General features: G+C 42.1%; 1 protein-coding gene across 2 annotated transcripts in view; it reads right to left on the bottom strand.

The window, feature by feature from the left end:
• Positions 1-5,287: 5,287 nt before the first annotated feature.
• LOC138978641 (calmodulin-binding transcription activator 2-like) overlaps positions 5,288-25,267 on the bottom strand; it is a 47,603-nt gene continuing 27,623 nt past the window's right edge. Inside the window, exons 14-22 of one of the 2 annotated variants that reach the window (XM_070351406.1) lie at positions 24,438-24,686; positions 23,120-23,444; positions 22,693-22,773; positions 20,620-20,860; positions 19,843-20,027; positions 17,779-17,918; positions 16,305-16,480; positions 15,579-15,659; positions 5,288-8,642 (exon numbers count right to left, since the gene is read on the bottom strand). In XM_070351406.1, the coding sequence (XP_070207507.1) occupies positions 8,552-8,642; positions 15,579-15,659; positions 16,305-16,480; positions 17,779-17,918; positions 19,843-20,027; positions 20,620-20,860; positions 22,693-22,773; positions 23,120-23,444; positions 24,438-24,686 (1,569 nt within the window). In that variant the 3' untranslated portion in view covers positions 5,288-8,551. Of the gene's footprint in view, positions 8,643-15,397; positions 15,660-16,304; positions 16,481-17,778; positions 17,919-19,842; positions 20,028-20,619; positions 20,861-22,692; positions 22,774-23,119; positions 23,445-24,437; positions 24,687-25,267 lie in introns of those variants that run through there. The other variant, XM_070351405.1, reaches the window with a different exon arrangement.

The raw sequence follows: 25,267 nt of genomic DNA, 5'->3' as shown, positions 1-25,267 counted from the left end.
TACAACAGCATCCCTCACTGTAAAAAAAATAGGTAAAAAACTAACAAATAAAACATTTGAAAAACAAATAACAAAAACAAATAAAAAGAGAAGAAAAAATGTGTGATTTAAAGATGGGAAAAGTTTGGTGAACATTGTTGCAAGTACAGTAACACACTACCCCAGCCCACCCATCTTCCTGTCAACAAAGAATTTTTATTTATTTTTTAAATCAATTTCTTTATTCTAAGGAGAAATGTGGTTTGAGATGTAAAAGTGAGGAAATAGGTAAGGGTGAGATTGGGAGGGTGGAAAGGAGAAAAAAATAACTACAAGCACGTCATGACTTTTCTCACAGAACACGGTTGCTGACAGCCAAGAACCAGGAATACAGTTTGGTGCAAACGACGAGAGGCAAGAAAGAGCACAAGATCAACAACGGGTTTGTTTCCAGGTAACACACAAGTGAGCATAAACAGCTACACACAGAGAGAAACATTTGTCACCAATGACTAGTTTATACCGGTACACGCAACATTTTTTTGAAAACAATTAACATTCAAGTACGAACTAGAAAGTTTTCAAGTGCAAAGGAGACATTTCAAGTGCTTTTCATGAAAATCTTGATAAAGAGAAGAGTACTTGTGAAAGGGAAAAGAAGACAAGTCTGAAAACGTGTGTGATGGATTTAAAACGTTTAAACAAGAAAAAAGACCGAGAAAAGCAAAATTTCTAAATTCATTTAAATCCTAATGGTTGAGATCACAAACTGTCATGGCTTCACCTTATACAAATCAAAATGCTCTTTTCACTATTGAAGTTCTTATATGATGTATCCGACTACCCAAAAACAAACCATTGTCATGGAAACCTATGACAAATACACATACATATTAAGGTCACATCTTTAGTAAACATCGCAGCGTTATTTTCACAAATCTGCAAATCAGTCCAAATCTGACCCCCAAAATGCCATTTCATAGGCAAAAAATGTAGCCACAGTTCTGAACCAAAATACGTTTTTCTAAGCATCAGAGGCTTTTGCCTTTGAAAATTAATAAATAAATTATACACACATGCAGAGTGTGCCAATTTACAGTGCTGAAAAACGTAATTATAGAAGACAGGATTACGATCACATGAACTTTTTTTGTAGCTTGGAATAGGTAACAAAATCCTTCCTTTGTTAACATCTTTTTATAATTATTTGTCTTAATGTTCTTGTCAAAACTCAGGCAGTGTGGGTCAACTGAAAACTCACTGGGACAAAGTATCAGTTACCATTACTGTACTCCAAGGCAAAAGGTCATTGGTACTGTCAGTTACACCAAAAGACAATTCAAATTCATAATGAGAGAAATGTTTTCCTTTCACAGCATTTATCACACAAACTAATAGAGAAATAAAAATCATACAGTACACAAATTCCTTTCTCGCTGAACAAAAAACAACTCTAAACATGGGGGAACATTTAACAATCTGATAACAATCATTGCATACATAAATTATGCCTTAATTGTGCAGAGGAAACATGGACACGTATCATACACATTGATCAATCCGCAATTAATATAATATATTCAAATCAATGAATTACATATTCATCATTTACATGTACACATCTTACTCATTTCATACAAAATCACCATACAGTACTGAACAGGAGTAATGACTGTTTAACACAACTCTCGCTTGATAAATACATCCCTAGAATCAATAAATACACAAAGATCAGTGGATCGTTGGATACATAAAATACACTGATACGGTCTACTATCACAGCACTTACCGGAGTTACAGGGAGGGGGGGGGGGGGGGGGGGGGGGGGGGGAGGGAGGGGTGGAGGGAACAACGTTAATCATTACACATTAACACAAAATCCAAGCACATGAATTAAGATTACAAGCAGTATCGTTGACAACATCATCACTGATAACAAAAAAACCCAAGGAAAGTAAGTTGGATAACACTAACAATTATTAAAAAAAGGAAGAAAAAAACGTGAACGTAACGTTTTGTTTTGAACAACATTCTTGTTTTTTGACACACAATTACAGTCAATGATATCACTGCTGATAACAAGAAAACCAAGGAAAGTCAGTTGGATAACATACACAATTACAGTCAAAAAGACCAAGCAGAGAAAGTTGGATTACACATAGAATTAAATATAATTATCGGGCACAGACAAGTAAAGCTCCAGGAAACCAAGAAACCTTGGCAGTGAAAAAAGACAAGAGTAGTAGCCCTTTGAAGCTCTCCTGTACATTTTAAACAGGGCAACTGTGACATACACTGCAACTCTTTCAAACACCTCCACGTCTATCAAGAAAGGACAGAAAACAGAAAAAGAAAAATGAGGCAGAGAAGAAAAAGTGTATTTATTTTCGAAATAAAAAAAAAAGCTTTGCGATTTAAGCATTAGGATAAGATTTGATATAGTCCTGTGAGGTTGGCCTCATGGAAAGTCAGGTTGCTTTTTCTCTGTGGAAAGCGAGCTTCTATGCAGTACGGCGTTCCCCATTTTCACTTTCTTCATCGACTAATGAGCCAAAAACAACAAGATGAAACCAAGTCAAAGACAATACTCCCATAGTTTATAAAAGGAAAAAGAAAAAGAAAAGTAAAACAGCAGGACATTATTTTAGCACACATCAAGGACTACTACTTGGCACGCATTTAAGTTTGGTGAGGCCACCTTGTTCTAGCCAGATCATTGGTTGAGCTGTTTTGTGATCGTTTCATCAAATATCACAACATTTCATCACACCTCATGCTGAGATTCTCTTTTCTCTCTTGTGTTTGTCATGATTTAAAGGCGAGACAAATAATCATAAAAAAAAGACAGGGAATAGATGCCCACATAAATGTATATATATATACGAATCACCTGTCAGTCACCTTCAGCGAAGAGACATTCTTTCTTTCTTTCTTTCTTTATTTGGTGTTTAACGTCGTTTTCAACCACGAAGGTTATATTGCGACGGGGAAAGGGGGGAGATGGGATAGAGCCACTTGTCAATTGTTTCTTGTTCACAAAAGCACTAATCAAAAATTTGCTCCAGGGGCTTGCAACGTAGTACAATATATTACCTTACTGGGAGAATGCAAGTTTCCAGTACAAAGGACTTAACATTTCTTACATACTGCTTGACTAAAATCTTTACAAAAATGGACTATATTCTATACAAGAAACACTTAAGAAGGGTTAAAGGAGAAACAGAATCCGTTAGTCGCCTCTTACGACATGCTGGGGAGCATCGGGTAAATTCTTCCCCCTAACTCGCGGGGGGTAGCAAAGAGACAGAAAATTGATGAACAGATTTGAAATACATGTAGCAGGGCAATGCAACGTGTGCGACACAGAAACGGGGTGAAGAATAAGGAACAATAAACAATATGAAGGAAAACTATAGGATGAAGAATAAGGAATAAACATTAAAAAAATATGAAGAAGAAAAATAAGCCATAGTTCATCCGTTTACAATTTATAATATTCAACAGAAAAAATGCAATCTGTTAGGGACAAGGAAAGATGTCACAATAAAAAGAAAAAAAACTGGCTTTATCCATACCACTTTTCCTCATACATGTATCTTTCTTCCTGAAAATAAGAATCACATAGACCAACAGAGAAAAAAATTTATGCAAGAGAGATGAAAAGAGGCGGAGGGAGGAGAAAGGATAAAACCCAAAAGCGGCAGTATTCTGAAATTGATGCAATTCTTCCATCTCCAATCAAAATGGAGCATGCAGCTGTTTAAACCATAATGCATGAGATTATTCCAAGAGAGTCCATTGTTCTTAAAGCTTTCTACAGAGTGTAATGAAAGTACTCCAATATACTGAAGAACAAATTTATTACTGACATAACTTGTTGTACAGACATATCACATACCCTTGTACATACCAAGGGGTTTGTTTGTTTGTTTGTTTATTTGTTGCTTAACGTCCAGCCGACTACGCAGAGCCATATCAGGACGAGGAAGGGGGGGATGAAGGGGGCCACTTGTCAAGCGATTCCTGTTTACAAATGATACCAAGGGGTATTTGCTCCTTTTGCAATGTCATGATTAGCTGAGCAGATTGAAAAAAACAAGAAGATTACAATGAACTAATGTGGCAGAGAAAATTCACACCAACTGGATTTAAACAGTAGATGCAGAAAGGCCTAATCTGACGTCAAAAATATATGAAACACAACAAGGAAAAGTAGGCAAGAACGAGATAAAAATCGTGTTTAAGTCCTTAAATTTGATCACTTTCATAGTGAACAAAATCTGCATTACGCAAGCAATTTTGTTCCTTTGTATAAAACTGGAAGCAATTATTTGGTACTTAAAACAAAACAATGAACAGTAACACGCAAAATTGTCCTCTGCTGTCGAAACATATCAGCTAAGATGAGAAAATGTCAGCATTTTAAGTGGAAACAAACATAATTCCTTTTCAAACAATAGCAGAGGAAAAAAATTCAGAGAAAATTTGACCAACTAGGAACTGTCGTCACAGCAGCAACAAGATTTAACAACATTGCCGTCGAAAAATCTTTCCTTTGACATGAACTTCTGCCGGTTGGACAAAAAGTGTGTGGCCTCTACTGAAAACAGTTGAGCGTCACAGTCGCCTTCTAATGTAATAAAATCTGTTTATGTTGTCATGTTTTGATCATATCACTGGTAGTGAAATACCTTCCTTCCCGCATAAATGATCATGTGGGCCACAGAGACCTGTGTCGGCTGTAACAAGGGATAAGAACAAAAACTGGGAACACAGAAGAAGAGAAGAAGAAGACAAGGATAAGGACATCATTTTAGCAGGAAACATACCATCTTCGCTCTCATCAACAACAGTTTGTTGCAACCAAATCTTTTATCAAAGTCTTAATGTGGACTGTGACGCTATTTTGACTCCCTCTTTTTCTTCACACACAGACAAAACGACCGTCAGGCAGTCTCCTATTTTTGTCTCGACCCTCATGAAAGTCCATTCCCTCAAGGCAGGTAACACTGTGGGTGAGATCGAGAAAAGGATGACCCCCAACAAGACTCGACCCCTACAGTAAAGTCAACACAGGGATCATCATCACTAGCACAAGACGCTGACAGGTGAACACTTAGGTAAGTAACATGCACCTGTATAACAAAGTTGCGGCCTAGAAAAATACAGGTGTGCCCAGGTGAACAATTAGGTAAGTAACATGCACCTGTATAACAAAGTTGCGGCCTAGAAAAATACAGGTGTGCCCAGGTGAACAATTAGGTAAGTAACATGCACCTGTATAACAAAGTTGCGGCCTTGAAAAATACAGGTGTGCCCAGGTGAACATTCAGGTAGTAACATGCACCTAGATATAACAAAGTTACGGCCTAGATGTGCACAAGATCAGGTCTGATGTGTCATCAGCAAAGAAGAGGTATGCACATGCAGGATGTGACAAATGTGCACATCAACTGCAATGCGTCAACAGCAGAAAACAGATATACACACACAGGTGTAACTAACAAACACCAGAGGTAACAACAGATTAAACACAGGTTTAGCCAAGTGACACGATGAGAAATTCTGTTTGAAAGGAAAACATTGCCATTGTTTTAAAAGAGATATACACCCAATAACACAAGGGATGATCATCTGTCACCAAATGCACACTGAAAGATTCTGTCACAATCACTGTCACCACTGTCACTGTCACCATAGAAACATCAATGGTGAAACAGGTGAATATCACCACTGCTACATTGAGTGTCAATGTGGGCAGGTGCAAATTGGTGAAGACCAGGTTCAAAAATGATTGGCCACGAAAAAAAGAACAAGTCGCGTAAGGCGAAAATACAACATTTAGTCAAGCTCAGTCGAACTCACAGAATGAAACTGAACGCATTGCATTTTTTCCGCAAGACCGTACACTCGTAGCATCGTCTGTCCACTGCTCATGGCAAAGGCAGTGAAATTAACAATCCAGAAAAGCGCGGTAGCGGTTGCGCTGAGGAGGATAGCACGCTTTTCTATATCTCTATTCTTTTTAACTCTCTGAACGTGTTTTTAATCCAAACATATCATATCTATATGTTTTTGGAATCAGGAACGGACAAGGAATAAGATGAAATTGTTTTTAAATGGATTTCGGAAATTTAATTTTAATCATAATTTTTATATTTTTAATTTTTAGAGCTTGTTTTTAATCCGAATATAACATATTTATATGTTTTTGGAATCAGAAAATTATGAAGAATACGATGAACGTAATTTTGGATCGTTTTATAAAAAACTACTTTTAATTACAATTTTCAGATTTTTAATGACCAAAGTCATTAATTCATTTTTAAGCCTCCAAGCTGAAATGCAATACCAAAGTCCGGCCTTCGTCAAAGATTGCTTGGCCAAAATTTCAATCAATTTGATTACAAAATGAGGGTGTGACAGTGCCGCCTCAACTTTTACAAAATGCCGGATATGACGTCATCAAAGACATTTATCGAAAAAATGAAAAAAATGTCTGGGGATATCATACCCAGGAACTCTCATGAAAAATTGCATAAAGGTCGGTCCAGTAGTTTACTCTGAATCGTTCTACACACACACACACACACACACAGACACACCACGACCCTCGTCTCGATTCCCCCCTCTATGTTAAAACATTTAGTCAAAACTTGACTAAATTTAAAAAGGAAAGAAGAAGGAGAAGAAGAAGAAATAAAGGGGTTAGTAAGTGCTAAAAAGGGAACAAACTAACCCAAAACACATGAGGATAGGTACACTATTCAGAGAATTGATGCGAGGATTGTGAACTGACGTTTGACACACACACACACAAGACTGTAAACAACAAGCAAGCACCACATCACTTTCATCAGAGAACATACACTCAGAACCACAGCAGATATTATAATCAAATCATTATCACAAGAAACTGCACAACAGGGACATTATCACCAAGACCAGTACACTACCAACGAAACAATCACAGCGGGAACAATTAATGTACCAGTTTGACTTGGACCAGCGAATCTCAGTCCATGCAATACACTCAAACCTGCCCTTGTGACCACCTCTTAACCACAAGCACCTGCCTATTACCACCACCACCCCAAAGGACCCCAAGACAAGGTTTTCTTCCATATAATTCACCTTTCCATAACGACCACTGCTGGTCAGTCGCTTGGTTGGTCATTATACAAAGGTTCAACAGAGAGAAAAAAACTGGCAGTGATTGTGCTTCTTAGAAAGTTGGATTTGAGTTCAAATCTCTGAATGATACATTTCCTTGCCCTCTTTCCTTCCTAAATGAACAGGGCAAAGTCGACTACACGAAGTAATATTACTCCGCAAAGCTGACTGCACGGAGCTTTAGCACAGAGTTTTCGGTAAAAAACACTTTGCGTAGTCTTTCAGCTCAATTAAGGGCCGCTAGGGACGCACACGATTTTTTATACACACTGTGCTCAAAGCAACAAAATAGAACCCGACATCAGAAACCTGATGTAATGAAGACTAAGAAGCTGCTGAATGTCTATTTGTATGGGGAGATTTATATAGCGCTTGACGTTCTCTAAGCGCTTTACATATTAATTTCTGCCGTGTGAAATGGAATTTTTTACACAATTATTATATCACGCATTCACATCGGCCAGCAAACCTCAAGCCTATTAAAGCGAGCATTCACCTTTCACGGCCTTTATTCCAAGTCACACGGGTATTTGGTGGACATTTTTATCTATGCCTATACAATTTTGCCAGGAAAGACCCTTTTGTCAATCGTGGGATCTTTAACGTGCACACCCCAATGTAGTGTACACGAAGGGACCTCGGTTTTTCGTCTCATCCAAAAGACAAGCACTTGAACCCACCACCTAGGTTAGGAAAAGGGGGAAAAAAATTGCTAACGCCCTGACCCAGGGTCGAACTCGCAACCTCTCGCTTCCGAGACAAGTGCATTTACCACTCGGCCACCCAGACCATATCTTGTCCTTTCCATGATGAGGTGTTGGCGCCATTAAGGTTAGCGATTTAGTGATGACCATAAAACAGTAGCTGCACTAAACATCCACAGGTAGACAGTCTGGGTGGTCAATGTGGTCAATGTAAGCTTTCAGCACTGTACAGCACCTGCTTCTGTATTGCACACGTTGATGATGATGGTGTGTCTTGATGAATACAGTGATCTCTGACGTCAAGCGAGAATGTCATACTGAAAACCAAACGATGGGTCACGTTTTGCTCCAAAAATGTCCATGCTAATTCAGTCTGCCATGTTTTTTTTCATGTTCTCTTGTGCTGATGGTGTGTTTAAATGAATACATTGATTTCTGATGTCAAGAGACAGTGTCATACTGAACACCAAAAGTCGGATCATGTTTTTCTCAGAAAATGACTTTGCTAATTAAGTCTGCCATGGTTTTTTTCGTGTTCTCTTGTGTTGGATGAATTGATGGAAATGCAAAGGGTGGTGGTGGTGGTGTCATGGTCCACCACAAGGCGGTGTTGATGGTGTCATGGTCTATCATGAGGCGGTGTGTTGGTGGTGTCATGGTCCATCACGAGGCGGTGTTGATGGTGTCGTGGTCCATCATGAGGCGGTGTCGGCGGGTTTCTCGTCCCCATCAGCTGGCGGGCTTAGTTCGTGGGCCAGCTGCTGGGCTTCTTCGGAAGGCGGGGAGCTGTCAACACAAACACACCTCTGTCATGTCACGTGCTATTGGGATGTGAGGAGAAGGGGGCCGTGTTGAGGGGGGGGGGGGGGGGGGGGGGATGACGAGGGGAGGAGAAGTGGGAGGAGAAGTAAATAAAAACTGAAAACCAGCTAGCACACTTAATGTTAAAATTAGTGGTAACAAATCAAATCACATCCAGTCATCCGAACTCAATTACAATGAATGTGTTCATGCTTTGAAGTCTCGGTCATACAGGGGAACCCCCTTTTAGGACCCCCCACTTTTAGACCCCCTCCCTTTCAAGACCCTGTTTTCTCAGACTTTCTGTTCAAAATCTCTGTAAATATACCCCCATTTTCCGCCTGGCGTCTGGCATCATGGGGTTAGTGCTAGGACTGGTTGGTCCGGTGTCAGAATAATGTGACTGGGTGAGACATGAAGCCTGTGCTGCGACTTCTGTCTTGTGTGTGGCGCACGTTATATGTCAAAGCAGCACCGCCCTGATATGGCCCTTCGTGGTCGGCTGGGCGTTAAGCAAACAAGCAAACAAACAAACAAACAAAAAAATACCCCCATTTAAGAACCCTTCATTTTCAAGACCTGGTTTTCTCAAAAGGGGGGTGCCACCGTATTCGGTTTGTAAGCTGTCTTATCAAAGGGCTGAAAGTTGCTGAAAGCTGTAATAAGAATGATTTAAACAGCCTTCTACCTCAAGCTTGTGATAAATGTAATTGACGCAGGAGAGTAGATAATGTAGAAGCAGAACATTAAGTATATTAGGTAGGAACATAAAATATATATATACCCCTGTAATCAAAATCATGCACAAAAAAAGAAAATCCCAAAAATGAAACCTGGATAATTTGAAAGAAAAACAAAGATGATATGGCCCCCCCCCCCCACACACACACACACAAAATATCCATACACAAAAAACCTCTGGGTAGTTTTGGAGAAAGGTAGAAAGAAGCCTGACATAGTAAGTAAACTTGTTGGCACGAGAAACCACAAACGTACAGCATAATTTGCATATCAACATATAATACCACATGACAGAGTATGTGTTCTAAACTGTGAATAAAACAATTTTCTACAAATATAAACATAGAACCACATCATTACCACATGCCCGAGTATGTCTTCTAAACTAAACAAAGACTTTCTGTACATTCTAATGTAATGACGATGCTAGCATTGGGTGAAAACTACACTCTGTTCACATGCAGTACCGGTTCTGCTACATTTGGCATGCATGCTTCAAGCTCCTTATACATTCATGCAGCTATTTAACTCATTGTCTCCCAGGTACGGATATATCCGTACCCACTCATAATTATGGCTCTATCTGACCAGGTACGGATATATCCGTACACACATAGTCACTACATGTACATTGCATCTGCTCTCATTCGGCACATATCCGCATTCTGCTCAGACTGTTAGCTTCAGTCGCTTCCTGTAACGTCCATCTATCGCCTGCATTCCAGCATGTTTTCTACACAGTTTCTACACAGTTACTACAATTCTGAGTGACCTGCTGCAGCACAGCTGGCCTCAGCTAAAAAAAATTTGGTCAACATAGGTGGGTTACAAAGTGTTAGGGGGGGGGGGGGGGGGCTGTCTAAGGTTCCTTAAGTTGTCTGGTTGTAGAGCTGTAAATGCAAAAGACCTCAATTAGGATGTTCCATAAAAACAAGAAAAGCAAATGCTTACACGACTCTCCTTCTTCATTTCCCATTACCCCTTTTTTTTTAGACCCCTACCCCTCTCCCGGCCGGACGGCCATACGGACGGACACATATGAATCCTAATTCCTCAGGCAAGTCAAAACAAAAGAGGTGGGGTGGGGGTAGGGGTATCTTGAAAGATGGGTCACTAAGCGGTAAGAAGTTGTCTACCCACTGTAACCAGTAACACAATTCCTGACAACCAGCATGTTACAGCATACACAGTGCAACACCTCCCACCAGACTTCCAGGTTATGACCAAGTTTTCTCTGAATGATTCTTTTCCACTCTTTCTCATTCTATTTCTTTACTGTACTTTTCAAACCCTTTTGCGACCTAGTCAGTAGTGGCCCTAAAGAAGACTGCGGCATGCGTGCGTGCCACAGGAGTGGGTATCTAGAAGGAGCGAAGAAGAAGAAGAAACCCTTCTAACTTGTGACTAGCATAGCAGGGTGCCTGATTAAAACAGTGTGATCTCTTTCACACATGGTGGCCAGAACTGAGGAAGGGATAGGGGGAAATTCGCGCCATAAAATGAAACACATTTTGTCCGTCACAGAAAATTGTGAAAGTCACAGAGTGATTGTCGTTGACCAGGAAAGCTTTAATTTAATACATCACTGGATACACAGCAACCACTGACATGTTAACACCCACACAAAATACAAATACAAGCATCAATGATAACCGACTTCACTGATTAATACAGTGTACTGCTAAAGAATCACACACTGCTTCATATTCTCTCAGGTGGTTCTTTCTTTCTTTATTTGGTGTTTAACGTCGTTTTCAACCGTTCAAGGTTATATCGCGACGGGGAAAGGGGGGGGGGGGGGGGGGGGGAGAAAGGGATAGAGCCACTTGTTAATTGTTTCTTGTTCACAAAAGCACTAATCAAAAAATTGCTCCAGGGGCTTGCAATGTAGTACAATATATGACCTTACTTGGAGAATGCAAGTTTCCAGTACTTCTTCTTCTTGGCGTTCGCAGAGGTTACACAATCAGTCCAGCACTGGTTTCCAGTACAAAGGACTTAACAATTCTTACATACTGCTTGACTAAAATCTTTACAAACATTGACTATATTCTATACAAGAAACACCTAACAAGGGTAAAAGGAGAAACAGAATCCGTTAGTCGCCTCTTACGACATGCTGGGGAGCATCGGGTAAATTCTTCCCCCTAACCCGCGGGGGGACCAGGGAGGGGTAAATTCTTCCCCCTAACCCGCGGGGGGTCTCTCAGGTGCCAGGAGGCTGGTTCCGCGGAACTCCCACTAAAGCCTGATATTATTTGGGTAAAGTCAACTTCACAAAGCTCACTGCATGAAGCTTTGTCAATGCATTTTTATTGAAAAGACTTCGTGAGAACTTCGGCTCATCTAAGAAAGGCCTTTAGTGTTGTGAATAGTTCTAGTGCTTGCCTCCCTTTGTTTCTTAGATGTTGCCATTAGCACTTTATAACTACACACACACACACACCCACACACACACACACACACACACACACACACACACACACACACACACACACAGAGTTAAAAAATAAATTAATATTTTTCAGCTACACAAGGAGAAACTTCTACACTAGATACACAAATCAACCAACAGAAAGGGTAGAGGAGAGTGCAAAGCAAGCTACGTGGGAAAAGTCACAGATGTTCCGATTATTACACGCATTATTAGACTTAATACCTGAAGCAATCAACCGTGACATGGACTCTGCCCGGCAGGCCTGCACACAAACAATCACACAAGATGCGGCATGCAGACGGACCGACACACACACCAACACACACACAGCGACACTTGCTATGCTGCATGCATTGATGTCACCCAGAAAACTGTTGGGGCAAAATTGCACCAATACACCAGAACTCCCAGCCCAATTTTTCCTCCAGTGAATTCCATTTTTACAATGTTTCCTTTCATTCTATGCAACATTTAACTTGCTTTATGTTAGTTCATAAAAACTATGCAAGAACACCTCTCCAAATGGGTGCCATTGTGGATGCACTGTTTTTCTGAATTCACCAAAGTCTGAAAACAGACCGAATATTTAGAGAGAGGAGCTTTGTTTTCCTTTTGGTGTGTGTGTGTGTGTTTGCATGCGCAGACAACTGTGTGTATGTGTGTGTGTGCGTGTATGTGTGTGTGTGTGTGTGTGTGTGTGTGTGTGTGTGTGTGTGTGTGTGTGTGTGTGTGTGTGTGTGTGTGTGTGTGTCGTGTGTGTGAGTGTGTGTGTGTGTGTGTGTGTGCGTGCGTGTGTGTGTGTGTGTGTTAGTGTGTGTGTGTATGTGTCTGCGTGTGTGTGTGCATGTGTGTCTGTGTGCATGCATGTGTCTGTGCATCTGTATGATAGTATGTATGCATACACAAGTACCCATGAATGTGTCAACCGGTGCACATACGCATATATATTTCTGTGCAAATATGTCAAAATTCCACTGACACATCCCCTCCCCCTCCCCCAATCCCCTTCTTCAGTGTAACAATATAATTCCAATTAAGATATTCAATCCTATGGGAGGATGCACGCAAAAATAAACCCTCCACCATGTGTAGAAAGATGCGAAGAGCAACCTGAACACAAATGCCTCTGCTATACCTTGCATGCAAAGATAGAAAACAAGGACAAGGACAACACAAATTCGCTTGACACACAGACACAGAGAATGAGAGTGAGAGACACACACACACACTGACAGACAGACAGACAGACAGACAGACAGACAGACAGACAGACAGACAGACAGACAGACAGACAGACAGACAGACAGACAGACAAACAGACACACACAGACTCTCTCTCTCTCTCAAAAACTGCAACTATGAAACACTATATGTCCTTATTCACATTTGCACAAGAAGCAAAGGGGGTTGGGGGTGGGTAGGAGGCTGACGGTAGAGGGGGGGGGGGGGGGGAGTGGAGAAGAAAATGGGTTGGAAAAAGAAGATTGAAAAAGCTGGGCTTCCTTTTAAGAAAATGTAACATAAGAAAGTTGGCCTTCAAACCACTTCAATGACGAGGAACGTCATCTGAATTTCAAAAGCCACAAGAGTAGAACACACAAAAAGGGAAATAGCTTACAAAAGACATTGCCATAAACAATGCGTAAGACACACACAAACACATAACGAGAAGTATGAATCACGAAGAAGAAACCTTGGAAAATACACCAACCACTGGCACTCTGGACTACAATCACAAAATCACCTTACAACATTTACGTCTGGTTTACAGAATTCACCCACCCTAATTATATGCATCAGATTCCATAGCTCTCTGAGTAAGCATAGACAAAAAACAACATACATATTCATTAAAAAATGACATTGTGGTTATGCAAGATCAGAACAAACACCCGGCTCAAAATGCATTCATCAAGCTTCACTTTGACCAGCCGAAAGCAAACAAGGCAGCTGATCACAATAGACCATGGTCACAAATAACTCTGTCAGCCGAAAGCAACCAAGGCAGCTGATCACAATAGACCATGGTCACAAATAACTCAGTCAGGTGAAAGAGTGAATACTCTTGCTTTATATAAATAAATCCCTGCGCTTAGAACTGTACCCACGGAATACGCGTGATATAAGCCTCATATTGATTGATTGATTGATTTATTGAGTCAAACTTTCCGGACATTATTGGCCAGTCCCTAGCCAGGGGTGTGTCTGAAACACGAGGACAAGGAGCATGTGTGGAAAGCTTGCCTCACTAAAAGCAAGGGTATTCACTCTTTCACAACCCGTACAAAGCTGACAGAGTTATTTCCGGAGTTCGTCTATTTCCACCCCCCTCCTCCACACCTTGTGTGTACAGCAAATCAATTCAGCCATAACAAAGCTGCTATCATGCAAGTTATATGTCACAACCAAGATGTATTCCGTAACAATTCAGGATGCATCTCTTCGGAAGAATGAGAAAAAGAAAATACATGTGACAGTCAGTCGGGGGTTAGCTTTTCACTATACACTTGATATTGGAAACCAGATTGTCAAAATGCACTTGATGTTCGGAATACTGTTACACTGTATATATTTTCAAGATGCCAAAATGCACACATGCGTGCGCTAAATAATAGTTCTCTGTGTGGGCCATGAATTTGCCTTGTGTCTGTGTCTGACCATATCACCAAAGTAAGGAGAGCTACCCTAGTGAACACGCAATTCTTAAGTACCGTACTTTCCGGGTCATAAGGCGCGACTTTTTTCCTCGAGTTTGACCCCTGCGTCTTGTATAACGAAGCACCTAATCCGTGTATGAAATACGAAAAAAATCAAAGAGACCGCCTGAGTACCAGTCAAACAACTTGTGATAATGCATGTTTCAGCTACTAGGTACTACCCTGGCCAAGTTTCCTCTCAAGACATCAAAGAGACCCCCCATAGGTTAAACTCGGTCACTGACCCCGGTGCAGGAAGTGTTTCCTCTCTCAGATCTATGACAGGGGAACCACCTCTCATTGCAAAAACTGGGTCATTGACCCCTGGGAAGAAGGTCAGTGTCTAAACAAGGCAACCCAGCTATCACAATGGACCTGCCTTTGATCTCGCCGCACACACAGAGCACACATATTTTCACTCTGTATTCTTCCTTTGATGTGTTCTTCGACCGTTTGTTACCGGTATACTTTTTTTAATTTTGGTGCGCCCTATCGGCCCCCTGCGCCCAATGGGTGACTGGATTACAATTTTGTTTAAAAAGAAGGGGGTGCGCCTTATGCGCTGTAGCGCCTTGTAACCCGGAAAATACGGTAACCTGTTTCATAGCCAATCAGGCTTGAGATCATGAAAATCAAATTTGAGATATGCTGGTCAGCAATTATGATGCCTCCAAAGGGTGAGTGGGTAATACTAAGGGTGAAAGGAAAGAAAAAATCGTGTGTTTTAGGCTGTTACACCATATTTATTACTTCTATGGCTATGTGCAACATATGAACATATAACTAGTGATGCTGGTTTGGAGGGAGGGGAGGGGAGGAGCTGATAGGTGTGTATGTGTGTGTGTGGGGGGGTGTGGAAAGAGCAGCATTATTTCCTGTATCTAAAAAAAAAAAAGTTCAAGAAAAAAACGTGAAAATGTACACCTTGGCATGCACAGTCCTACCAGACTGACCTAGATGGAAAGTTGTACACACTCTCTTACAAAGAGAGACAAAGAGCAGAGCAAGGTGAGTCCCTTGGGGTCTAACACAGGTGCAAAGTCTGACCTGTCTGGCGCATCCCCGCTCCCCACGCCCATTGCCGATGTTCCTTCCTTGCCGTCCAGTGACTTGCGCTGGTAGTGACTCCTGCACAACAACGCTTAAATCTTTACAATCATGTTACAAGAACGAAGAAGAAGAAGAAGAAAAAGACGAAGAAGACGAAGAAGAAGAAGAAGAAGAAAGAGCAGAATCCCAATACAAAAAGTTGGCTATGAAACCAGGTAAAGAGATGCATACATGTGTGCACAAAATAATGCCACGGTTGTTCACCACACACTCCCACAATTTTACTCAAAGCTTTTCTTTCTCCCTCTCACACACACACACACACACACACACACACACACACACACACACACACACACACACACACACACACACACAAGCACCCCCAAATAAAAATTTTAAAAATTAAATTAAAATAAAATAAACAAAAAACAAAGCAAAAGAAAAACCCACACAGACACATCATGCACAGATCTTCCCAATCCTCACTAATCTACTCCCACAAGACACATTTCAAAAATACATGTCACTCTGTCGGGTTTGTATGGGTTGTGGGAGAGTGACCTTTTCTTGCCAAACCTCGTACAAACATTGGAGGGGCCCATCACTAGCGAGGGGTGCGTCGGAACCATGGGGAAACACTCAAACCAAATGGAGTTATTTCCGAAAATTGTCAATTGACTGCAACCAAAATTGTCAAGCAAAATGATTCTCATGACCAACCTGAATCGTTGTTGAATGATGACGGACTGGTTACGCCCCTTTTTTAACCGCTCCAGCTCTCGCCGGGAGCCCTGAGTGCTGCCCCCTGGGTTTTTCTTGCGCTTTTGAGCAGAGTAGCTTCGGAACTGATTCTGAATCAGCACTGCTGCATGCGTCATTTTCTTGTAGTACGCATACTGAAAGGAAAATTCAGGGTGTTATGAACCTGTGCACGGCACTCTTCTGTGTCAGAGGGGGGAACCTGAAGGCATAGTTCTTAGTACAGAAAAACACACAAAAGGAGTGCCACAAATGTTCGACCGATGCAAACATGATCGTAGTCTATTTGCTATATATGTGAATTGGTAAGAATATGTAATTTAATTAGTCCTATTTTCTTCTTCCGCATTCATAGACTGCAACTCCCATGTACACTCGTCTTAGGTACATGTAGGTTTTTCCATCTATGGTCGTTTTTCTCTTCCCACGCCCTCCTAATTAGGCAGGTATACTCCCCTTTTCTGGGGAGAAATTAGTCCTATGATACTGAGACTGTTCCTGTGCATCACGATTGATAGAAGAGCTATTCAGTATACCCAGAAGCAAGTAGAACGGCACTGTCACTTTAACCATAAAACCAGACCTGGGAACCCCTGATTTGCACTTGGAGTCTTCTCAAGCAAACTTGGTGTATTTTCAGACAAATCGGCGTACTCCACACAGCATTTGAACATCCATGATTCAAACATGCTTCACACGCATCCGTCGCACCGTTAATTAATACATTTAAAACAAATGCTTCTTTCAATGTTTACTGAATAAAAAAGTAATCATGTGTCAAAATACTGGATCGGCTTCGGGATGAGCTTGTGAAGAAAAGTAGTCCAGGAATTTTTCTCGTCATATTTTTCACCACTGACCGTACTACTCGTATTCTAGACAATCATGCGAACAAAATACGGCGAAATAGTATGGGTTCCCAGGTCTGAACAACCCTCTCTCTTCCCTACTGGATTTTCAGACTATATCTGCGTCCTCTTTTAAATGTCCCCCAAAGTCTTCTTCCAAAACAATCTACTGAGAAACTCGACGTGCTTGACATCCAAAGTGTTGTTGCAGACCTTGTTAACAAAATAAAAGGGTACTGAAAATAACTCAACAGGAAACATCCACCAAACTCAGATATTATTTTGCTTATTAAGAGTATGTCTATAAGCTTTGCTTGCTGTGCTCCATTTATTAAATTGATTGTATGCCGCATTGTTATCTGTAATTTTCTGAATAAATCCAGAATCAAAAAAACTAAAAAAAAAAAAAAGAAAAAAAAAAGGTAAATTGTTAGAACGTTTGTTATTGACAACACAATATGTTACAGTCACAAATATAACAAAGTCACATATTTGTGACTGTAACGTATTGTTTTGTCAAAAACAAACTTACCTTTCTTATTTTCTGAATAAATTGTTGAAACCAACAGGCAACATTTTGACTGTACCGTTTTGTAACGTCTGTAGTAGCTCTGGATGAGGACTGCCGCCTCAATCTCCTTCTGATGCTGCTGCTGTTTGTCGCGGTAATGACGGTAAGCCAGCTGGATCACCTTGGCTGCTTCGTACAGCTTACGCTGCTCTAGATCTATGTGGAAACAAAGTGCGCACATCTGATAAACAAAGGCTTATTAGTTGAAAGTTGCTTGTTCTCTTCTTCTTTGTTCATGGGCTGAAACTCCCATGTTCACTCATGATTTTGCACGAGTGGGTTTTTACGTGTATGGCCGTTTTATGCTGGGTATTTTTGCGTTTCTATAACCTGTCGAATTCTGACATGGATTACAGGATCTTTTCCTAGGGGCACTTGGTCTTGTGCTTGAATGTACCCACGAAGGGGGATAAGGCACAACCAGGTCTGCACATAAGTCGACCTGGGAGATCGGAAAAATTTCCACCTTTAACCCACCAGGTTGCCGCAGCCGGGATTTGAACTCGCAACCTTCCGATTAGGAGGCCGATGTCTTAATTATCCACTACGCCCTATCTGTGTGGAAACAAAGTGCACACATCTGATAAACAAAGATAAGATAAAAGTCGCTCATTCATTTCAATGCTTGTTATTCTCTCAGGTGCCAAGAGACTGGTTCCCCATAACTCTCACTTACTCCAGTGCACATGTTGTATGCATGTAGAGCGCTTACTTCCCTTTGTTGATCAGATTTTTAAACAGCACTCGGCCTCATTTGTTTCACATGTTCTTCAAGTGCACACATTGACGCTATCAAACACCTTTGCTGGCACTTGATGTGGAAACAGGGTGTGACACCGTCATGTACATTTGACCATAGACCAAATAGCCTGGACCGCCAACTCGTCACGTGACCCTTCGAGGTTACGACGCTCGACTTTCAGGGGCGCTTAGCGTCCGGTTTGAAAGGCCAGCGATTCGAAGACAGTGAAAAGAAAGCACGCTCCAGTTATTTGTGACAATGGGAGGTGATAATGAACTGGATTTTCCAAAACTCCAAACTAAACTTAACAAAACTCATCGAAAAACATGTTCCATATGCACTTTAGCTGAGTTTATTTTAGCATTTTCAGAACTTACCTCGGCAACTTCGTCCATGTTTACGATCAACACCGGATATGACATCCCCCTGATTTCTGAAAGGCTATGTAAGCGTAGGTTCCTAAATGCGAGAGGCCGCTACCTCGTAATAGAGAGAAAGTGGAGAGAGAGCTAGTTGGCGGTCCAGGATAAATGGTCTATGATTTGACATACCGACCTCTTCATTCAAGCCACTGAAGCAATCCCTTTTGAATGGTCTGCGGGTGAAAGAATCTTGTGCTAGAATCTTTTCTGTTGCTATCTTTTTCTTCTTCGCGTATGGGCTGAAACTCCCACGGCTTGTACGTGTATGGCCGTTTTTACCCCGCCATTTCAGGGGATTCTGTTGTCATCAAACTGATGTAAATAATTTTTTGTCAGATACAGGTAAAGCTTTTCCTATTTCACAGTTAAATATAAAGCGGCACTCAATTCTTACTTTTGACAGTTTAAAAAGTCTCGTTGACCAACATCTTGTTCAGCCCTACCCAAGAGTGTGAGGTATGCGAAATCTTTCTTGTTCAGCCCTACCTGAGAGAGTGAGCTGTGAGAAATCTTTCTTGTTCAGCCCTACCTGAGAGAGTGAGCTGTGAGAAATCTTTCTTGTTCAGCCCTACCTGAGAGAGTGAGTTGTGAGAAATCTTTCTTGTTCAGCCCTACCTGAGAGAGTGAGTTGTGAGAAATCTTTCTTGTTCAGCCCTACCTGAGAGAGTGAGCTGTGAGAAATCTTTCTTGTTCAGCCTTACCTGAGAGAGTGAGCTGTGAGAAATCTTTCTTGTTCAGCCTTACCTGAGAGAGTGAGCTGTGAGAAATCTTTCTTGTTCAGCCTTACCTGAGAGAATGAGCTGTGAGAAATCTTTCTTGTTCAGCCTTACCTGAGAGAGTGAGCTGTGAGAAATCTTTCTTGTTCAGCCCTACCTGAGAGAGTGAGTTATGAGAAATTTTTCTTGTTCAGCCTTACCCGAGAGAGTGAGCTGTGAGAAATCTTTCTCCATGTAGGTGGCGGGAGCGTTGAAGTACTCTGTGAACTCGGCGGTGGTGGGCGGGGGAGAGTCGAGAGCGAAGCTGTAGGGGGGGCTGTAAGGGCTGGGCAGGCAGGTGGAGTCTGGACTCAGCGATGAAGCAGGCGTACCAAAATCTGTGTACCTGTGGCAGAGGAATGTTAAATATGCCACATTGGTTCCTGCAATATGTGGGCCCTCCGATGAGAGGACACCTCCCTTAAAAGGACACCTGGTGTCTTTTTGTTTATTATCTCTACCAAAGTATACCTGTCATGACAGGCCACCTGCAATGTAGGGACACTTGTGGCTGGTCCCAAGGGTGTCCTTTCATCGCAGGTACCACTGTACTTTGAATTCTGCGGCTTAGTGCAAGAGCTGAGTTTTAATGGGTTTTTTTGTGTTTTTTTTCGCCATGCACAAAGAAGAGTCAAAATAGCAACAGGATTCAGCGTCCGCAGAAAGCTGGACTTTCAACCTTTTACATATTTGTTCACAAAATTAATATAAATGGTAACTGACACAAATCTGAGAGTCTAACCAGGACCTATTTCAAATATCTACTCAAGGACATGCATCTGCCAAATACAACATGAAAATACAATTACCTTTTTTCCTTACAGCATATTTTTTATTATTTTGTTAAATATCATGATCTTGCTTGAAGCATCTACTGCCAATTTTATCTTCTTCTCAAAACAAACTAGAAACTAAAGCATAGGGCACATGGCATTTACCTGTATTCTTCAAAAGCCAAGCTGTCTGTCATGGGGGTAGAGATGCCAGAGTCATCGCCAAATGACGAAGAGGAAGGTCGCGGCGACCCCTGGGATGGTGCGGAGGAGGAATGAGATTCTGAGCGGGTGCGGATGCAGCAACCATCATCCTCTTCATCCCCTTTTGACGGCGACAGTTTGATTCGTTCCGGCATGGCAGCAATGATTTGGTTGGCTAGTGTCACCATCTGATGCTTGGAGTCTGCAAATTGCACAACAGGAACATGAAAGAACATTCCTCCTATATTTCTATGCACAGAAAATTTCAGTTGTCAATTTTCAGTTACATTTACTAAATCTGACAAGTTCAAAACTGCTCAGAACCAACAATTCATTTTTAACACTTTCTGTGGTCAAGCTTTTGTACTTCAGAAAATGATGATAACAAATTCATCTTCTTCTTCTTTTCGATCGCCGATCACACTTGGAGTCCAGATCTTGAGATATAATTAGTGGTCTTCTGCAGCGCAGCCACTGGCCCGTACAGTTTGTTGTGCAGGGACTCCGGCAATGGCCAGATTTCCTCTCTCAGCACCTGGTGGTTCCTGCAGTCTCGTAGGATGTGGGCCGTGTCCTGCTCTGCTTCTCCACAAGAACACATGGGGGAGGGCACAACATGCAGCTTCCCGTGGAGATGCTCGTTAAGTCTGTTGTGTCCCGTTCTCAGGCGGAAGATGACCACCTGCTGTGGTCTGGATAGCAGGTGGTAGCTGTCCTGTGGCTGGGGCGTCCTGTGCAGAGACTTAATGATGGTCTTCATCTCTGTCAGGCTCACAGGGTTGTTCTCTTGCTCATCTTCTGCACCCAGCTTTGCCATCCTGTCCGCCTCTTCGTTTCCTTGTACACCACAGTGGGAGGGGATCCATTGCAGTACTGTCCTCAGGCTCTTGATGTTGTGTAGAGCGTGTTCCAGCTGAGGCAGTTTGCTACTGGTCATTGCTTGTAGTACCGACAGAGCGTCAGTCAGGAAGACCACCTGGTTGTCATGGTTGACTCTGTCGTTGATGGTGTATGCTGCATGGATCAGTGCTTGTACCTCAGCTCTGTAGTTTGTACAGTGGAGGCCTGTTGGTATAGCCTCTGCTTGCCTCTCTCCACTGGGGTACTGGACATACACCCCCGATCCTCCATTTTTGACGGCCTCTGTGGCTGACCCATCAGTATACACCCGTATCCATGCTTCTTGGGGGTACCTTTCTTCAAGCATGGCAAGAGTCAGGGCTTTTTTCGTCGCATTGCTCTGCTCGTCCTTTGTTGTGAGGTAGGGGACACTGGTCTGTATGTCCAGGTTTCCTTGTCTGTCTTCCCAGGGTGGGGCATCAAGGGAGAAAGATGGTGGCTCCACTAGCTCTGGCATCTCTGTCTGATGTTTCTTCTGCAAAGCCCTTGCCTCAAGAGCGAAGCTTGATCTTTTCAGCCTGCCTAAGGACATCTTCTTGAGTCTGTCACTCATTGGATGGTCATGAGTGCACTGGTACTTGGTGGCTTGTACCATTGTTTTGCAGTCTCGCCTTTTGCTCAGTGGAGGAATGCCAGTCACCTGTTCCATCTTCTGTATGGGTGTTGATTTCATTGCGCCCGTGATGATTCTCAGCGCTTGGTTCTGTACTTTGTCTAGGGCCTGCTGGTGTGTCTTGGCTGCTGTTGCCCAAGAGCTTGATCCGTACTCGAGGTGCGGTCGTACAGTCCCCTGGTAGACTGTTTTCAGGATCTTCTCGTTTGCACCCCAGTGTGATCCTGCCAGCTTCAGCATGATGTTTAGTTTTCTCCTGGCCTTTCCCTCTGCATTCATGATGTGTTGTTTCCAGGTCATGCGCTTGTCATAGGTGACCCCCAGGTATGTTTGCTATAACAAATTCATAAACTTCTACAAAATATGACAGTACAATCCTAGCTCTTACTTTGGTAGAAATTTCATGCAAGCAGGTGACAAGCCAAAACTGAACTTGACCTCACAGCAACACGCTCTCTACAGAAAATAATCTGACAGTTCATGTGAAAGTGCACACTATGGGGGAAAGTAATGTTCAGTACCATCCTGTTTCTCAGGTTCCTCGTCAGAAGAAACTCTCTCCACGTCAATGAAGGGGCTGTCGCTCCTTGCCGAGGCTTCATCTGAACACAAAGAACCACCACATATCACTTTTACATTCAGGGTTTGTTCTTCATAACACCAATGGTTTATTCTACCCCATTGTTACCAGTGCGTCAATAATTCTGCCAGTCACTTGAGCGACTGAAATCTTGTCACAACAGTCATCTTCCCTGATACGTGTCCATCCCAATAGTTAAAGCTGTCCAAAACAGTTTTGAGCACACAACCACAATCTTGACAGTCCATCATCAAATTCCTCACACATTCTTCTTCTTCTTGTCGTTCGCTGTTAGATCGTCAGTCCAGACTGCAGGGCGAGTCTCACACATTTAAAACGATTTACTCCACTCATCAGCACACCCTTACCTGTATCCATGGGAAGCTGACCACTGTCCAAGGGGGACAAGAATGACCGGTCCGATCCGGCCACCTTCCTCTTCACGCTCACCTTGTCCCCACCCTCCAATACAAAGGTCAAGGACGGGACCCTCTGCGGCCGACCTTCCTGCAGAGAACCCTCAAACTCTGCGTCAGGTTTGAGGGGCAGACGTGGCTCGGAGGTCGAGTCTCGCATGTGGTAGGTGGGAGGGGTGGCCGTGGCGGCCGATTCTTTGCCCTCTGAGGTCAGGACATCGACTGAGTATCGCTTGCTGAGAGGGTGATGGGAAGAGGAAGCGCTTGGGCTGATCACCTGTTGCAAAGAAATTGGTACCGTAAACAACAATGTGGAAAACGCAAACATCCAGCAGAGTTCAAAGAATGTGCTTTGTACTTTTAAAGCTACAGATCGACATCATCATGGAATTTAGGCGTAATTCATATTAGACAGCATTTCAACAGAAGGCCAAAACTGATTATTTTTATTATGAAATATTGTTTATATTTGTAACTGGTTTGGATAGAAAGGTAAAAGCATGTTAAATCATGTAATGTCTATCGTATTTTTAGAGAATATTTCTCACAGAGAAAGATTTACTTAGTCTCAAGAACAAAAACATCAAAATCGCCAAGAATCAAGTTACGCCAAAATTCCAGGACGATGGCGAGATATGCTAATACTACATGGCAGATGGACAGCTCTCATTCTTTGCAGGCACAATCTGTGAAATGCGTACTGAGAAGAACATCCATACAGACAGAACCAAGTGCGAATCTTCTAAGCTATTACCTGAACAGGCAAACAAAAAACACAAGACCCTTGTACAAAACACGGTGGTATCATTACTTCTTCCCCTGCTGCTTGAGTTGGTCACAACTCTTGTGTAAAGCCAAAGTCGTCCTGAGTCAGCTTTCATGTGTATGGCCGTTCACCATCCTGCCACTGTTGTCAGTACAAATCCACTTACATTATCCTCTCTCAAATATTTCCTAATTTGGAGAGCACTTTGTTACGCGACAAACACTTATCAAAAAGCAGAACAATGGTGACTGTGCATGAGAGCAAGAAATAAAAAGACTAAAAATCTATGTACTTACATTGTGATCTAGATTTTTATCGTCTTTGTTAACAGGTGGGTATAGTGTTTTTTGGCCGTTTTACTTATCAAATAATCAAATAAAGTTGACCAAAACCTCTTTTCACTGGGAGGAAGCAACCCAAATTTCCAAGCAGTGGGATAATAAACTGATAAAAATGATAGGCAATGAAAAACTTTTCGTACAAAAAATAATCACACAACCATACCTGTTCGCTGAATCGTCGGACGAGCTTGGCCGGTCCTGGAGGGGGAGGAGGAAGAGGGGGCAATGGAGATGATGATGAGGCTGTACATGTCTGCATGGGCTGACCCACTTCCTGGTTGCCGTGGCTACCCTCCTCGTCGGGCTGTTCCACTTTGATCGTTTCGGGGGACATGGGTTGTGGGAGGGAGTTGCCGTCCGATGCACTGGCCGCAGGAGGGGTGTTAGGAGTCTCCACATTCTGACAGCGAATCTGAAGTATGATGTCATTATGTCAAAATACAGTACAGTGCCACCTAAGTTGTGAGGCCCCTCTGATGAATGGACACCTGTCACGAAAGGACACCTTATGGAGTCCCTTTGTCTATAATCTTGACCAAAATATACCTGTCATGACAGGCCACCTACAATGTAGAACAACTGGTCAGAATGGTGTCCCTTCATCGCAGGTACCAGCGTACATACAACTCATCTCAAAACAAGGAAGGGGAATCAAACAAATAAAACAGCATCAAATTCAAATTGGCAAAGAAAAGTTCATGAAGACTTTTTCAAATTGTCTCGAAGATTGTAAGAGACAGCCAGACAGACAAAGAGTTTCTCATCATTCAGCTTTTCAGACAAAGAGTTTCTCATCATTCAGCTTTTTAGACAAAGAGTTTCTCATCATTCAGCTTTTTAGACAAAGAGTTTTTCATCATTCAGCTTTTCAGACAAAGAGTTTCTCATCATTCAGGTTTTCATATCTGTTTTCTTATCTAAGTCTGTTTGAAATGTTGTGTTTCTATCTATCCGCAATCTCCGATTACAACATCAGTGAATCGCATCACTGCA

This window comes from Littorina saxatilis, linkage group LG10, assembly GCF_037325665.1.
Source record: "Littorina saxatilis isolate snail1 linkage group LG10, US_GU_Lsax_2.0, whole genome shotgun sequence".
NCBI classification, from domain to species: Eukaryota; Metazoa; Mollusca; class Gastropoda; order Littorinimorpha; family Littorinidae; genus Littorina; species Littorina saxatilis.
The sequence above is the reverse complement of the archived record's forward strand: the minus strand, read 5'-3'. Positions and strand labels throughout refer to the sequence as shown.